The sequence below is a fragment of the Monodelphis domestica genome, chromosome 2 (genome assembly GCF_027887165.1).
Source record: "Monodelphis domestica isolate mMonDom1 chromosome 2, mMonDom1.pri, whole genome shotgun sequence".
Classification (NCBI taxonomy): Eukaryota; Metazoa; Chordata; class Mammalia; order Didelphimorphia; family Didelphidae; genus Monodelphis; species Monodelphis domestica.
The window spans coordinates 534,308,993-534,327,246 of NC_077228.1; the positions used below are offsets into that span (position 1 = coordinate 534,308,993).

General features: G+C 42.6%; 2 protein-coding genes across 4 annotated transcripts in view; one reads left to right on the top strand and one right to left on the bottom strand.

The window, feature by feature from the left end:
* Positions 1-16,697, bottom strand: part of LOC130456860 (zinc finger protein OZF-like) — a 36,808-nt gene extending 20,111 nt beyond the window's left edge. The window contains exons 1-4 of one of the 3 annotated variants that reach the window (XM_056814460.1): positions 16,513-16,650; positions 13,249-13,476; positions 12,445-12,521; positions 10,886-11,012 (exon numbers count right to left, since the gene is read on the bottom strand). In XM_056814460.1, coding sequence (XP_056670438.1) covers positions 10,886-11,012; positions 12,445-12,521; positions 13,249-13,327 — 283 coding nt within the window. In that variant the 5' untranslated portion in view covers positions 13,328-13,476; positions 16,513-16,650. Of the gene's footprint in view, positions 1-10,885; positions 11,013-12,444; positions 12,522-13,248; positions 13,477-16,512 lie in introns of all 3 variants that reach the window. The other 2 variants (XM_056814459.1, XM_056814458.1) reach the window with 2 other exon arrangements.
* Positions 1-18,254, top strand: part of LOC130453528 (zinc finger protein 260-like) — a 498,148-nt gene that overhangs the window by 328,453 nt on the left and 151,441 nt on the right. The window lies entirely within an intron of this gene.

Sequence of the window (18,254 nt, forward strand, 5' to 3'; positions counted from 1 at the left end):
AGTGTATCAGTCTCTGTGTACAATGTTCTCCTGGCTCTGCTCCTCTCACTCTGCATCAATTCCTGGAGGTCATTCCATTCTCCATGGAATTCCTCCAGTTCATTATTCCTTTGAGCACAATAGTATTCCATCAGCATTATATACCACAATTTGTCCAGACATTCCCCACTTGAAGGGCATCCCCTCATTTTCTATTTTTTGCCACCACAAACAACGCAGCTATGAATGTTCTTCTACAAGTCTTTTTCCTTATTATCTCTTTGGGGTACAAGCCCAGCAGTGCTATTGCTGGGTCAAAGGGCAGACCGTCTTTTATCGCCCTTTGGGCATAGTTCCAAATTGCCCTCCAGAATGGTTGGATCAGTTCACAACTCCACCATCAATGAATTAATGTCCGACTTTGCCACATCCCCTCCAGCATTCATTACTTTCCATAGCTGTCATGTTAGCCAATCCACTAGGTGTGAGGTGATACCTCAGAGTTGTTTTGATTTGCATCTCTTTGATTATGAGAGGTTTAGAACACTTTTTCATGTGCTTATTAATAGCTTTGATTTCTTTGGCTGAAAATTGTATATTCATGTCCCTTGTATGAACCTTAAAAATTCTCAGACCCTACTTCATAAGGTTGGGTTAAGACCATTCCCCACATTAAACAATGAAGTAACTAATATCAGGAATGTGAGAACTCTACTTCACCATACTTAAGCATGCCTTAGGGGAAGATAAAGTTGTAAACTCTTTGCTGGACAATGAAAGTACTTAAACCCATTGTTATAGTAAGACAAAAAGTTCTTAAGCCATGCCTATTTTTAGGACTAATACAAAAGGGTGCTAAGTACCTATAAAGGTCAGGCAACTTGTGAACTTACAAGGAGCAAAGAGGTGAGAACTTACTCAGAGATTCTAGTCTACTCAGGTGTGAATTACTCAAAAGATTAGTCTTCGTAGGTATGAACTAAGAATGGTCTGTCCTTTGAAATACCTCTACTCTGATTGGTAGATGTGAGAACTTAGGGAAGACATAAGAGAAAATTCCCTTTAAAAGGAGAAGAGAAACTGATAAGTAAAACAGTCTGTTGATGAACAGTCTCTTGGAACAGTCTCTTGAGGACAGTCTCTTGAAGACAGTCTGAGGGAGGCTGACTCTGACTGGAACTCCCTCTGAGGAGACTCTGTCCGTCTGACTCCTTGCTTGGACAAATCTTGTGGTGAGTGATAAAAGACTGACTGATCTTTCTCTTAAGGCTTAGGCCTGGGTTGGCCAGGACTGCCCTGGGCTGGCCAGGGCTGCCCTGGGCTGGCCAGGGCTGCCCATGGCTGGCCTATCCTTTTCTCATTATTTCCTTTCTCTCTCTCTCTCTCTCTCTCTTTCTTAATTCCTCATTTGTATTAATTAAAATCTCTATAAAACCCAGCTGACTTGGGTATATTGAATAACTGGGAATTTTCCCCTGGCGACGACCTTATATATTGATTTAAAACAAGACACTGTCTTGAAACCATATTTTTTGCAGTCACAATTTACTCATCCACTCTTTTATCTACAACAATTTAAGTCTTCCACTATTTTAATCACTACAGTTTATGGCCTCCAGCTATTTTAATTCTTACACCTGCCATTTATCAATTGGAGAATGGCTTGATTTTTTGTACAATTGATTTAGCTCTTTATAAATCTGAGTAATTAGACCTTTGTCAGAGGTTTTTGTTATAAAAATTGTTTCCCAATTTGTTGGTTCCCTTCTAATTTTGGTTACATTGGTTTTGGTTGTATAAAACCTTTTTAATTTGATGTAATCAAAATTATTTATTTTATATTTCATGACTCTTTCTAGGTCTTGTTTGGTTTTAAAGTCTTTTTCTTCCCAAAGATCTGACATGTATTCTATTCTGTGTTCACCTAATTTACTTATAGTTTCCTTCTTTATATTCAACTCATTCTCCCATTCTGAGTTTTTCTTGGTGTAGGGTGTTAGTTGTTGATTCAAACCTACTCTCTCCCATACTGTCTCTTCCAGTTTTCGTCAAATAGTGGGATTTTGTCCCAGAACCTGGGGTCTTTGGGTTTGACATACACTGGCTTTCTGAGTTCACTTACTCCAAGTCTATTCCATTGATCCTCCTTTCTGTCTCTTAGCCAGTTCCAAATTGTTTTGATGACTGCTGCTTTATAATATAGGTTGAGATCTGGGACTGCAAGGTGACTTTCCTTTGTATTTTTTTCATTATTTCCCTGGATATCCTTGATCCTTTGTTCTTCCAAATGAAATGTGTTATGGTTTTTTCTAAATCAGTAAAAAAAAAAGTTTTTTGGAAGTTCAATAGGTATGGCACTAAATATATAAGTTTGGGTAGGATGGTTATCTTTATTATATTGGCTCATCCTACCCATGAGCAGTTAATGTTTTTCCAATTGCTCGGGTCTAGTTTTAGTTGTGTGGAGAGTGTTTTGTAGTTGTGTTCATATGGCGGGAGATAGATTCCTAAGTATTTTATTTTTTCTATGGTGATTTTGAATGGGATCTCTCTTTCTATTCTTGCTACTGAGATGTGTTGGAAATATATACAAATGCTGATGACTTATGTGGGTTTATTTTGTATACTTTGCTAAAGTTGTTGATTATTTTGACTAGCTTCTTTTATGGTTGATTCTCTTGGATTCTTTAAGTAGACCATCATATCATCTGCAAGAGGAATAACTTGATCTTCTCCTTGCCAATTTCAACACCTTCAATTTCTTTTTCTTTTCTAATTGCTACTGCTAGTGTTTCTAATACAATGTTAAAGTACAGCTGGAAGCCTTAAACAGAAGAGCAGACCATACTGAAAAGGAAAACCAGTCCTTAAAGAACAGAATTAAGCAACTGGAAGACAATGATCTTGCAAAACAGCAAGAATTAATAAAGCAAAGTCAAAAAATTAATGAATTAGAAGAAAACATAAAATATCTCACTGACAAGGTGACAGACCAGGAAAACAGAGGAGAGACAATTTGAGAATTATTGTTCTACCTGAAAAACCAGAGATTAACAAAAACTTTGATGCCATACTACAAGAAATCATCGAAGACAACTGCTCTGATGTTCTCAAATGAGAAAGCAAAATAGAAATCGAAAGAATTCATAGAACACCCTCTATACTAAATCCCCAAAAGACAACCCCCATGAATGTAATTGCCAAATTCAAGAGCTTCCAAGCTAAGGAGAAAATCTTACAAAAAGCTAGGAAAAAATAACAAACTTCAGATACAAAGGAGCTCCAATAAGTATCACACAAGAACTAGCAGCAGCTATGCTACAAAATCGCAAACTCTGGAACACAATATTCAGTAAGGCAAGAGAACTGGGTCTTCAGCAAAGATTCAGCTACCCATCAAAACTGACTTGATACTTCCAGGGGATAGCATGGCCATTCGACAAAATAGAAGATTTCCCAGTATTTGTAAAGAAAAGACCAGAATTCAGTGGAAAGAATGACATTCAAACACAAAGAGCAAGAGAAACATGAAAAAGTAATATGAAAGAATGGGAAAAGGAGAAAAGTGCTCCCCCCTTCCTTTTATTCAAACTCTCTTCTATAAGAGCCATAATTAGATCAAATTATATGCACTAACAATTGGGGGAAATGTATGTATAACTTTCAAAAATTGTAAGCATAAATAGAGTAATCAGAAGAGGCACTCATAGGGAAAGACTAGGGCACTAACATGATTTGGAGGGGAAAAAAACAAAAATAAAGAAAAAGGGAGTGGGAATCAATGATGGTATTAAGATATACTTGAAGATATAGAAATAAATTAAACAGAACAATCGTCACAGAAAGATACATATGGTAAGGGGAGGGGAAGAATTCTCTTATAAGAAGGAGAGGAAAAGAAAGCTAAATGGTATTACTTAAACCTTACGCTCAGTGAAATCAACTCTGAGAGCGAAGAGCATCTAGATACATTGGCATCTTGAATTCTATCTTATCCAACAGGGTAAGGGAGAAGGGAAAACTAAGGGGGGTAGGGGGGAGGGAACACAAAAACTGAGGGAAGGAGAGGGGGGAGGGGAAGGGAAGAAAAAGGGAGGGGCTAGAAAGGGAAGCACAACAAGGGAGGGGACTAGGGGGACTGATTTAAAGTAATCCACTGGTTTAAAAGGTAACAGCAAAAGAAGAAAGGTCAGAATTAGGGGAGGATACCAAAATTCTGGGGAATTCACAAATGACAATGATAACATTGAACGTGAATGGGATGAATTCACCCATAAAACATAGACAAATAGCAGAATGGATTAGAATACAAAACCCATCCATATGTTGTCTTTAGGAAACACACATGAGGCAGGTAGATACTCGCAAGGTCAAAATTAAAGGTAAGAGTAAGACCTATTGGGCCTTGTTAAAGACAAAAGAGTGGTTTTCTTAAACTGTGACTGTGAAAATATGGTTTAAAGACTGAATTGGCAAAACTGCAAAGATAAATTTTAATGTCTTGGTTTTATATTAAAAAATAAAGTGATCGCCATGGGAAAAATTCCCAAAATATGAAATACCCAAGTCAGCTGGGTTTTATGGAGATTTTAATTAATACAAATAAAGGAATTAAGAAAAAGGAGAGTATAAGAGAAATATAGTATGAAGGGCCAAGGCCAACATGGCCTAGGCCTGAGCATTAAGAGAGACTAGTCAATCTTTTATCACTCACCACAAGATCCTTCCAAGCAAAACTCTAGTGTTCAGAGACCCAGCTACTCCAACTAGTCCCAGCTCCAACTCAGCTACCAAAGCTGAATTAAACTCCAGAGCCCTCCAACTCCTTCCTTTTAAAGAAAATTTTCTCCTATGTCACCTCCCCTAAATTTCAACATCTACCAATCACAGTAGACATTTTCCAAAGGAATGACCATTCTTAATTCATACGTGAGTAGACTGAAACTTTTGAGTAAATTCACACCTGAGTAGACTAATCTTATTCTTTGCAAGTTGCCTTGATTAATTTGATCTGCATAGGTACTTAGCACCCTTTTGTATTACATTTAAAAATAAACCTAGCTGAAAGGTTCTTCACTTTAAGTATGGGTTGAGGACTTTTCATTGTTCAATCAGGAGTTTACAACTTTATCTTCCCCTAAATTATGCCTAAGTATGGGTGGAGTAATGTTAGAGTTCCTACATACATTCCTGACCAAAGTCCCTTCATTGTTTTAAAATGGGGAATAGTCCTAACCAAATGTTCTAAGGTAGAGTCTGGGAATTTTTAAGATTCACAGGTCTGAGAAATTTTAAGATTCACAGCCTCAACTGATAGAAAAAAGGCAGGAGTTACAATCATGATATCTGACAAACCCAAAGCAAAAATAGACCTGATTAAAAGGGATAGGGAAGGTAGGGACACTAATTCATTGCTGGTGGAGTTTTGAATTGATCCATCGATTCTGGAGGCCAATTTGGAACTATACCCAAAGGGCGATAAAAGACTGTATGCCCTTTGATCCAGCCATAGCACTGCCGGGTTTGTACCCTAAAGAGATAATAAGGAAAAAGACTTGTACAAGAACATTCATAGCTGCGCTCTTTGTGGTGGCCAAAAATTGGAAAATGAAGGGATGCCCTTCAACTGAGGAATGGCTGAACAAATTGTGGTATATGTTGGTGATGAAATACTATTGTGTTAAAAGGAATAATAAAGTGAAGGAATTCCATGGAGTCTGGAACAACCTCCAGGAAGTGATGCAGAGAGAAAGGAGCAGAACCAGGAAATCATTATACACAGAGACTGATACACTGTGGTACAATTGAAGGTAATGGACTTCTCCATTAGAGACAATGCAGTGTCCCTGAACAATCTGCAGGGATCTAAAAAACACTATCCACAAGCAGAGGATAAACTGTGGGAGTAAAAACACCGAAGAAAAGCAACTGTTTGACTACAGGGGTGGAGAGGATATGACTGAGGAGACTCTAAATGAACACTCTAATGCAAATACCAACATGGAAATGGGTTTGAGTCAAGAACACATGTGATACCCAGTGGAATCAAGAGTCAGCTATGGGAGAGGTGGGGGGGGGGGGGGAGGGGAAAAAAGAAAATGATTTTTGTATCCAATGAATAATAGTTGGAAATGACCAAATAAAATAATGTTTAAAATTTAAAAAAAAAAAGATTCACAGCCTCAACTGACAGAAAGAAGGCACGAGTTGCAATCATGATATCTGACAAAGCCAAAGCAAAAATAGACCTGATTAAAAGGGATAGGGAAGGTAAATACATCCTGATAAAATGGCGTATAGATGAGGAAATATCACTAATCAACATGTATGCACCAAATGGTATAGCACCCAAATTTCTAATGGAGAAACTAGGAGAATTGAAGGAGGAAATCGACAATAAAACTATACTAGTGGGAGATCTGAACCAACCACGAACAAATTTAGATAAATCAAATTAAAAAATAAATTAAAAACAGGTAAAAGACGTGAATGAAATCCTGGCTGCACTTTCACTCAGGCCCTAACTGGTCAAGGTGGAGGAGATGGTTTCCTCTCCATTTCCAAGTGCCACTCAAAGATCTCACTCTGCCTCCATCACTTGCTAATTTCTCCTCCTCTGAAATTCATTCAATACAAAACTACCATCCAGGCTAAGCTTTGGCAGCTCTTTCTCTATTGACCTCTGGGCCCTCCCTCTCCTTCCTCAATCAGTTCAGTGCCTACCTAGATCAGTCTTTCTCTCCTGCCCATTCAAGAACACACAAAGGTCAGATGCCTTGTAACCACACCTGGGCCGAGAGCTAGATGGGGTATTTAACCTGGTTGTAAAGGCTACTGGCCCTCTTTTCTACTTCCGCTTCGGATCAGACGTGTCTCTAATGATGTGAGTGAAATTGAATTGGGCCTCTCGGCCCACCTAGCACATGCCTTTCTTACTTGTATTTTCTTTATATTTTAATCTTCAATAAACCTCTAAAAATATAATACTCCTTGCAGAGAGAAACTAATTTCTACCTGCATCAGTTCCCCCTAAATTTTAATCTTTACAGTTTGGCAACTACTTCAGGAAAATGAAATATCTCAATCTTCTGATTCTTTTCTCTACTAAGTTCAGCTTTTAATAGCTACTGCCTAGAAAATCTTTTTTAAGCCACATTTCTTCAAGATGCTTTTTTGGAAAACCAACTTCACGAGCTCCTGCCGGCAGCCCTCCTCTTCGGACTTTCTTGAATCAATATCAATCACCTGGTAACAGCCCTTCCAGCCCAGCTACTGTTGCCTGTAATCTGAACCTGTTTGATATCCCTTTCCTGGTCCCGGCCCTGCCCACCACCTCTGACTGTTCCAGCTCCTGGCCCTGCTTTCCTGTCTCCGCACCAGACCGATTTGCTGTTTGATCCAGATCGAGAACACCTGGTGACATGCCGGCCCAACAAACCCTAGCCTTAGAGCAGATCACTCATCACCCAAGACTAGCTGGTAAAAAACTGGGGTATTGGCCACATGGCGGATCATAAGAGGAGAGAAAAAAAGGGAAAGAAGAAAGTTTTTTTTTTTTCCAAGTGAGAACTTAAAAGCATGGCTATTTTTACAAGGATATATTTTAATTGCATTGATCCCTTAATTGACTTCAGCGGCGTGTCAGAAAAAAGAATCAGCTCTGTACAACCTTTTAGCTAACTTTAGGGAGGCAGCTAAGTGCCTCAGTGGACTGAGAGCCAGGCCTAGAGGCGGGAGGTCTTTCCTTGGAATCGGGTCTGAAACACTTCATGGCCCTGTGGCCCTGAGCTGATCGCTTGGAACCCATTGCTTACCCCTTTTCAATTTGCCTTCCGACAATAGGCATCTAAATGGATAACAAACACAAGGAACTTTAAAGACTGGAGGTTATATATTTTAAGGCATTTCAATGGACTCTGATGGTTTATAAAAATCTCTGTATTCCATTGCATTTTACTGATTGCTTTGTTTAAAGTTTAACTTTGTAATTTTACATTCATATATTACTGCATTCAATATTATTCTGGTGCACTGAATCATTTTAATGTACTGAGTTTTAACTACTGTTAATTTCTGTTGCTTTTCCCCTATAACAATATTGAACAAATATCATTGTAATTAAGCCCATATATGAAAAAACAGCTTTAGTATTTTTGACTTTGTAAATTGTCACATAGAGGATAGATGGACTTCGTCAGAACTGGTTACACTTGCTATAACAACCTTTGGAAAATTTAATGTGCTAAATATCGCAACTGATTTTAAGGATTTTGGAATTTTTTTTAACAATCTCTGGTCATTTTTGCCTGCCCCTAACACGAGGTGTATGACCCATTCTAGTAGCTGAAGTGAAATACAATTATAATCCCCAATCTTCCTGCATTTCTACATATGTGAATGGAAGTTGGGACAGTTAATCTCAAGGCATTTCTATCCCTAAAAAGCCTCCAAAAAAGGAGCACCTTTCAGCTCACTACTTAACTTCCACCAGAATATCTAGATTTCTTGATGACGTTCTAAATCCACAATGAGTTTTACTTTGTTTAAAAATATGTTTAAATACCAAGGTTGAAAGATTTGCTACGTTTGTAAAAACTTGTAACAAATATCCATCGGTTCATAGGTTTTAAAACAAAATGCCATACAGCAACTTATGTGAAATACGATAGTGTGTTTGTTTGCTATTGTAATTAATTGCGCTATTGAGAATTTTGGGGATTTTGATAACTACATATTTGGACTACTGTTCTTTAACAATGAAAAATGTTACCTTGCTCAATTCATTTGCTTGTACTCACAGTGGATCATGGCCAGATATGAAGACGAAATGGATCTCATTCTTGGTGGTATAGATTTATTTTTCTTTTACTTGGAGTTTTTACACATAAGACTTTGATTGTCTATATTTTCATCCAGAAAATTTTCTTTCTTATTTGGATTTTTCTGATATCTTTTTAATTTCTCTTGCCAATTGATTCAAAAACCTCATACCTCAGCAATGCATCCCTAAGTGTTCCTGTATTTTTCAATCACCCACAACACTGGGGAAATGTAAAAAATATTATTATTTTAAATTGCAAACTTTAAATTTCTTTTAAGAAGAATTTTACGTAAAGAAAGATACGACCTCTCTGAATCCAGAAACTGAAATGTTGGATAAGACATAATGAAGATGCAACCAGATCACAAGCTACACACACAAAAAAAATCCAATTGAACTTTGGGTGTAGTTGATTGAACATTTATTTATATGTATACCTTCATGCCAAAGCGAACTGCCCCGTAACTGGCCTTTTGTCAATGTGTCCAGAAATTATTATTGATTTTGTTCTTTTTATTCTCTTATCCTTGAATAATTGTAATCCTTAAATTGATTATGTTTTCATGATCCTTTGGAAAAAAATTATTTTTTTTTTCAAATGATCACACAAGGTAATGTAAAAATGGAGATTTGAACCCTGGACTCCATTCCCCAAAAGTCCTTGCTCACTTCCCAAAATGCCTTTTAACCTCACCTGGGCCGAGGTTATAAATAAATATATATATATATAAATATAATACTCCTTGCAGAGAGAAACTAATATCTACCTGCATCAGTTCCTCCTAAATTTTAATCTTTACAATTTCTCCCTTCACCTGTCTTATATAATGAGGGGGCCATTCTTCTGAACAAAGCTGACTGCTCCATGTGCACAAGAGATTCCATTACGTCCTCAGTTCTGCTGCACACTGTCCACTTATCTTCAGTCATTGCTTCTCCACTGTCTACATTGCCACATCTCCCTTATTTGTGAAGACCCACCAGTCTCTGATGCTGCTGTCCCCTCCCTCTCCACTTCTGTGGCTAACCTCCCGGAGGAGCCCCCCCAGAACACATGCCTCCAACTCCTTCCCTCTCATTCTCTCCTTAACCCACTTCAGGCTGGATTCCAAACTCATCATTCAATGGAAAGTGCTCTCTCTAAACTCACTGATGATGTCTCAACAGCCAATTCCAATGGCTTTTTTCAAACATCGTCTAGAACCTCAACAGCCTTTAACACTGTCAATCACCCTCTCTTCCTGCGCTTTCTCTTCCCTAAGTGCCTCTCTACTCAGTGACACTCCTCTATCCTGATTCTCCTCTTACCAAGATGATGACTCCTTCTCAGTAACCAGAGGTTCCAGAGAAGAGAAGGCACATGTGGAAAGGAGTCAGAGGAGCTCAAATCAAAGAGGCAACGACCTCTTTCCCAGAAACACAAAACAGAAACATTTTGCCTACTGGCCATAAAGGATTTGGGATTGTTGGAAAAGAATTTCTCTTTCCATTTTGTTGTCTTTTATTTAAATGGCATAACTCAATGATCTGAAGGTCGAACACCACTGAGTAATTCAGGTATACACAAGACCTCAGAGAAAGAAAATTAAGGAACCAACAAGACAGGAAATTTATTGTATAGGCATTGGCCCCCTAGGCGGCCCAGGCAAATTAAGAAATTATAGATGGTTACTGAGATGTGATGTGTGAGAACCAGTGGGTGGAGAAAACAGCTTATAAATGGAAGACTAAGAGGTCTTTGGAGTCTTCTGGTTGGAGCGTGGAACCGGGAGGAACTCTTGTCATTGCTCAGCTTCAATACATCATGGTCACCAATAGATTAGAAAGCTAAGTAACTTTCTACCTCTTTCCTACATTTCCCTCTCGTTACTACTACTACTACTATGATTTAATAAAATTATAAAGATACTAGCAATCTCATAATTTAATTTTAATTATTACAGGGTTCTCCCTATAGGATATGTGGCCTTAAGTGTTCTTATCTAATAAGACCATATTTATTTAGCCTTTTCTTAGCCTACAGCAAATGAGGTTGCAAAAATTCCAACATACTGACACTGATTCACAGGGCATTGTTCTGCTTACCTATAGAGACCAGGTTCTCATAGTTCTCCAACATCACATTCCTGTGCAGGGCCCTCTGGGCAGAATCCAGGTGTCTCCACTCTTCCCAGGTGAACTCCACAGCCACATCCTTGAATGTCAAAAATTCCTGAATGGAACACATTCCTGCTTAATCAGGACAACTCCTCTAAAAATATTTCTTCATTATCCACATGCTCTCTGCCTCACTTAATACTGAACTCAGGAGCCAGTGTATAAGTTCCTGAGTTTTTCCCAACAATGAACCCCCAAAATATCATGTCATTTCAGTCTATATAGAAAATCCAAAGATCAATTTAGTAAGACACGTTTTTAGCAGTATAGCCTCAAGAAGACTGCATTCCATCCTTATCTATCCTTCCATCATAAGAGGTTTAAAGAAAAAGTGGGTTTAAGTCCTTAAACTTAAGACCAAGATATGATCTAGCCATGTTTTGTATTTACTACAGAGCTAATGAATTTGACATTCCTATTCAGGTTTTGTGACTAAATTGTGATAAATTAATTATTGCCAAAATATGTAAGAATAACTGCTATAATGTAGACTCATAGGACTTAAGGAATCCTTAGAGAGGGCAAATGAGCACAAAAGATTGTTTGAGGGAATGGAAATTTGTTTCTGGATTACTGGTGAGTAGAATTTCTCTGAGCTGAAATGGGTGAGACTTGTCTTTTAAGGAAAAAAAAGGCTTCTGGGATTTAATGGTGACAAAGTACACAAAGGACAGAGAATGTCCTGGGATGGTCACAGAGGCATATTCTGGGCTCACCTAGGAATGCACCTTTTATGACCATTATACTGCCCAGCTATGATCCTTCACAAGCAATATGAAACTGACTCCCACTGAATCCCCTGATGAGGATACAGTTGCATGAAGATTCCTCATGTACAGTAGAAGACGTGGGGAATGAAGGAGGTCAGAACAACCTCCCTCTGGGGGCCAGGGGTAAACTCTTGCCCAAGTCAGCATAACAGTTCCAGCAGCTAAGCAGAGAGTCCCTCTATTGTCAACCCCTCAGCTAGCTGCAACTGCCAAATCATGACATCCTATTATTAAACATTTCATGCTAGCCCCCAATACTATAAGCATGCTAGCACCCAATACTATAATCATGAACTAAGCATGAAATTTCATCATGGCAACACCACACAGCATCAAGGGATAATTTCTGTTTTTCCAGCATTTTCTTTCTCATTCCTTCTCATTTCCATTTCATTCTTTTTTAAACCCTTACCTTCCATCTTGGAGTCAATACTGTGTATTGGTTCCAAGGTAGAAGAGTGGGAAGGGTGAGGCAATGGGGGTTGAGTGAATTACCCAGGGTCACATGGCTGAGAAGTATCTGAGGCAACATTTGAACCTAGGACCTCCCATCTCTAGGCCTGCCTCACATCCACTGAGCTACTCAATCTACTGAGGCTTGGGTCCCAACATGAATTTGAGTGAACACAATTTGAGTGAAGACAGGAAAGAAATGTTAGGAAAGAGAGGCTAAGGAAGGAGACAGGACAAAGGAGAAAGAGAGTAACAGGATCTTACCTGAAACCTGGCAGCCAGGCCTCCAGAAGTCCCTCCTTCCTTCTCCTCTATCTTGCTGACTTTGGGAAGAGCTATATCTGGAGAAACACAGCGGGATAAGGAGATGTCCTAGGTTAGGCCAACCTTGCTTTGTGGCTCCTAGACAAAGCTCTCACAAGCATCCTCACTCCCTAAGCCCATATGCATCCACCTTGACAGATCACCCCTCTACCAAATTCTCTAACCCTGGCTGATCTCACAATCCCAGCTGGAGAAAGCCATGACCATGTGTTTTGTCTAGGGTCCAATAGCCCTCACCATTGCCCCTAGTAACCCTTTGTTTCACCTTTCCTGGCACCTGCTCCAGCTAAGGACCGTGGAATGCCCCCATTTTCAATTAGTGCTATGTGTGGGTGAGAGAAAAAGGCTGGCTCTATTCCCTGGCTTTCCTCGAAGGAGGTACTAGCCTCTGGAGGGGCCCCTCACCTGGGAGGAGGCCTCTAGGCTAAAACCTCTGTTAATTGACCCTCAGGCCCTCCAGTTGGGGCTTCTGGAGCCTTGCCAAAGTAAAGCCAGGGCTTAAGCAATAGTAAAGCTCATTAATTTAATTCCATACTCTACCTTCTTTCTCCTTTCTCTACCTTCACTTTCCCTACATTTTATGAATGAATTGCTAAAATTCATTGTAAATGATTTTTGTTTATTTTTAACCCTTTTATTTTTAGCTCTTACATTCTGGCCATTACACTCCCCAGAGGGAAGGGATAAAAGTTCTCTCACACTGGGAAAATTCCATTCCCCCACTGATGACCCTGGAATTCTCACCCTCCTCCTGACGTGTCAAGACCACGTCTCCAATGCTTGCCCATCCTTTGTGTTTTCTCATTACTCTGACTTCATTCATGTCCTTTCTGCCCAGCTGCGAGAAGGACTGGCTTCACTACTGCCCTGGAGCTGGATGAAAGGTTGCAGAGCAGGGATACTCTCCTGGGTTGTACTCCTTTCCTTGGGGGGAAATCCTACACCACCTTCTCCTTGCACTAAAGCTGAGGCCTGAAAAATGATAATCATGTTACTTAGGGATCTGGGGACCAGATTCTTATTCCCAGCTGTTAACTGACCCTCTCTCTGAGGGCTGGGCTCCTGAGGACTCTGCTAGGAGCCACTGAGGCCAGAGAAAGGATGGAGATCGCAGGACCACCATGAAATCACAATCACAATATTGGAAATCAGAAGCTGGACATTGTGAACCTTAAAAATTCTCAGACCCTACTTCATAAGGTTTGGTTAAGACCATTCCCCATTTGGGCAGTGAAGGTACTTGACCGGGAATGTGGGAACTCTACTCCACCCCTACTTGGGCAAGCCCTAGGGGAAGATAAAGTTGTAAACTCCTTGCTAAACAAAAGTGCTTTAACCCATATTTATAGTAAGACATAAGTTCTTAACCTGTGCCTATTTTTAGAATACAAAAGAATGCTAAGTACCTATAAAGATCAGGCACACAAAATCACAAAATCAATTCATAATTGTAAGGACAATTTTAGGGTTGTGACCTAAAGTAAATTAATTTGGTTACCAAGGAATAAGCCAAATAAAATACCCAAGTCAGTTTGGAAATTTATGGTGATTTAATCAATTTGGAGGGAGGAAATGGAGGAGAAGAGAGAGTGAAAGGTATAGGATTTCTCCTGCCAGGCCTGTGCCAGGGGGAGTTCAAATTCCTTCAACACAAGGACTTTGAAGATTAAAGGCTTTCTCTAAGAGGATACTACCAATCACATCTACCAATCAGGTGGTGGGAAAATAGGTGAGAAGCAGAGGCCAAGAAAACACCTTCTACCCAAGAGGCCTTCTAGATCATCCTGTCACATACCTGAGACTTCACCCTTACACACGCATGCACAAATGGCACCCCAAGGTACCCTACAGCATGCAATATGGACTAACTCATATGAAACCCACCAACAATTAATCCATGAACCAAAAAGCATTTCTTGGTCACCTACTCCACGCCGGACACCATGCTGGGCACAGGGAGAGCAAAGACAAAAGACAAGGAAGGAGCTCAGGGGCCAGGAGGGAGACAAGATGTGCCACAGGTCTGTGCCAAACAGATTTAAGGCAACAGTTATGAGGGAACACTTCTGCTTGGTGTTGAAAGACTCTAAGGATCCCGGAGGCAGGAGGACAGAGAGGGCATGCCAGGCACAGGGCACAGCCAGGGCAAATGCACAGAGACTGCAGGAGCTGAAGTGCAAAGGCTGGTCATCCTATATCTGGAGAGGAAGAAGGGAAAGGTGGAGGAAGGGAGGTTTGAGTCCAACTGGGAAGGGCTTTAGCTGCTAACACTTGAGCTGATTTATGCTTCCTGGAGGGAGCAGGGAATCAGTTGACTTTCTGGAGTGGGAGAGTGCCATAAAGCCTTTGGCTGGTTGTGTGCCTCAGAGGTGGTAAAGTCTTGGGAAAAGGAGGCCCATGAGGGTCCTGAAGCACAGGAGTAAGGGATTAGGTGTGTAGGGGAAGAAGGGGACAGAAATGAGACCGATGGTGGACACAGAAGGCAAGACCTGCCCAGTGCATAAAGGTGAAGGGGAAAGAGATGGAGGCACTGACCGGCATTCCAAAGCTGCCCACATGACTGTCTGAAGTTCAGAAGAGGATTTTATAAAGAGATTGTGAGGCTGAGAGGGAAAAGGGTCCTCTGAGATGTCTAGTGGCAACCCCTGATTTTACAGAGCAGGAAACTGAGTCCCAGGATGTGAACCCAGAACCTCCACCTCCAGAGTCAGGGCTCCATAGTGTGGCACAGGATGGAGCTGAGCAGAGCAAAGGGTGGAACCATCAGCCTGCAGAGTATGAAAAAAGACTGAGATTTACCTCGAGGGACTGAAAAGATGGAGGAAGGAGATGCCAGGTCCAGTCACTGAGGGGGTAGGAGGGGATGATGGTTCAGAAATGGAGGCTGAGCAGGAGCAAATGGACACAAAGCCACCCAAGGAGAGACAGTGGTCAAGGGTGTCCATGTGAGCGACAGTGCCAATATGGCCGACCAGTCATTGGGAAGGGCTGGGGAAAGTGCCACAACAGGTGGTAACAAGAGAGGGGAGAGAGAAAGAGAGAGAGACAGAGACAGAGACAGAGAGACAGAGAGAGACAGAGACAGAGAAAGTGAAAGACAGAGAGACAGAGAGACAGACGCGAAGGGAGAGAAGGAAGGAGAGGAAGGAAGGGCATGTGGGATGTAGGAGGCAGGAAAAGGAGAGGACAGTCTGGTATCCAGTCACTGTGACCATCAGTGGACAGAGGGAGGCCCGAAGGGCTGGTGGAGGCTTGGAATGACTAGACAGATCTGGGCATGTGTGAGGGTACCAGGAGTTGGGGAAGGTGGAAGCTCTGAGATGGGGCACAAATGTGGGCAGGGTGGCAGGGGAGACAGAGGGAAGGAGAACACACACTCCTTCTGCACAGGGTACTGAGTGCAGGGTCAAGAGTTAGGGAGATCCGAGTTCAAATGCAGCCTCATATAGTTACTGGCTTCTGTGACCCTGGGCAAATTACTTAACTCTATTTGCTTCAGTTTCCCCTTTAGCTGGAGAAAGAAATGGCCGGATGCTTCATTATGTTTGCAAGAAAACCCTAAACTGGGTCATAAAGAGTGAGAAGAGACAGAAAAACCACTGAACAAGAGAAAGCTCCACTTCCCAGGGCTATGGAGGAAGCACCTACTACTGTGCCCGGCACATAGAAGGGAAAGAGGCGGCTGGAAGGAAGTGAGAGGGACTTGGGTGGGGAGAGGTCACGCCACCACATTACCGGGGGTGGGAGAGGTCACGGGACAGCCTGGTCCTACGTCGGGTCTTCAGGGGAGCCCGGAGGGGGTTCCGTAGAGCGAGGACAAAGGCTCAAGGATACAGTTCTTCCTGGGAAGGAGAGGGGAACTCGGCCCCTCGTGGTAGGGTGAGCACAACACCCTTCGCACGCGTGTGCACCCTCCCAAGCCCCCCCCAGCACACACGGAACCCAACCCACACCCACCCACGTGTTTCCCTTTGCTTTCCCCACCCCAACCCGCCTTCCCAGACTCACCCCGGAATCTATAGTGAAGAGGGGGAAGGGGAAGCCAACTGTGTTGCGCCTGTGCACTGCGATCCTCACCCCACGACTGACACGCCGGTGGGCATTCCTGTCCTCCCTCTCTCACGGACCCTGCAAGCTTCCCTAGCACTGAGGAGACAGAGCCCAGAGCAGGAATACGCATGTGCACTCCTCCCGGAATCTCGCTCACGTGACTCTGCCAGCTTCCTTTTAGGGCAGGGCCACAGAAGGCTAGATGGACAGCCAGATGAAGCACTCCCATAATGCACCGCCCCTGTGACCAGACTTCAGCACGCATTCTGGGAAACAGTCTGAGTCCCGCCTCCATTTCCCCGCCCACCTTCAGCCCCCTTCAGGCACCGGGGTGCCTTTCCCGTCCGCTCCTCCCCTTCCTTCTTGGCAAGGGAACGAAGGCTTTGTCCTGTCCCAGTTATCTCTAGCTTAGATTCTCTGGCTTTGATTAAGAAGGTTAAGGACGGATGTAACTGACTGGCCAAATCAAGATCCTGTCCGGCCTCAGGCCTCAGTTTCCTCCTCTGTAAAAAAGGCAGGTTCGGCTTGGTGACCACAAGCATCCCTGAGCCTTCAGGCTGTCGCCTCACGTTCTGGCCTGAGAGTCTGAACGGGAAGGATGGAGTTACAGCCCCCGAGACCCTTGGATTGTTGCACAGGACCCGTGTCCCGGCCCCTCTTCAACCCTTCGGGTCCTCACCCGCTCCAACCCCTGTAGACCCGGCTCCTGCATCACAAGTACAAGGGGGTTCCCACAGACTCCCACGGAGAAGGACCCTTCCCCGCCGGCTCCCTTGGGCCCAGGCATCCGGCCTCACGCCTGTTTTCTGCTTTGACGAAAGATGGACACCACGGACTCTGGTCCAGAAGCCGCGAGGACCTATTGTGCTGCGACAGAGGAAGGGTCCGAGGCCAGATTCGAGCCCAGGGTCCCCCTCCCCCGCTCCAGGCCTGGCACTCCCCACTGAGGCACCCAGCGGCACCCGAAAAAATAAATGTTAAAAAAAGAAATAAGAGGGGGCAGCTGGGTTGCTCAGTGGATTGAGAACCAGGCCTAGAGACTGGAGGTTCTAGGTTCAAATTTGGCCTCAGACACTTCCCAGCTGTGTGACCCTGGGCAAGTCACTTGACCCCCATTGCCTAGCCCTTACCACTCTTCTGCCTCGGAGCGAATACACAGTATTGACTCCAAGACGGAAGGTAAGGGTTTAAAAAAGAAGAAGAAGAAAAAGAAATAAGAAATGGCCCTTCCAAAAAGCAAATATTTTATAGTTCAGGTCAATACAAAAAGGGTGCCGTTATTTGTCACTTGCCCTCAGATAACGTCACAGAAAATATCCCCTGGAAAGTGATCCCGAGGAAATGACATCCTGCTTCCGGGAGAACAGTCAGCACCAAAGGGCTTAATATCTCAGTAGAGAGGATGGAGAGTGCAGACGGGGTGAAAGGAAAGCCGGGGAGCCCACCTGCTTGGTACCATGGACAGAGCACGTCCTCTCTCAGGCTTGGAGCTCAAGCCTCTGCCGCCCTGAGCTGGCAGTGGAGAAAGGCTGCCCTGCCTGGGCTCCAGGTTGGCAAGGATCCATGGGATTGGGATGAAACTCTGCCCATGAGGGCATCCTGCAGTGGGGAGCTAATGGCGGTGTGAAATGACTGATTCTGCCCATTCGTGTCTGTAGATTTTCTCACTACAGAGCTCAGCCTTTCTGGGGAAGAAACTC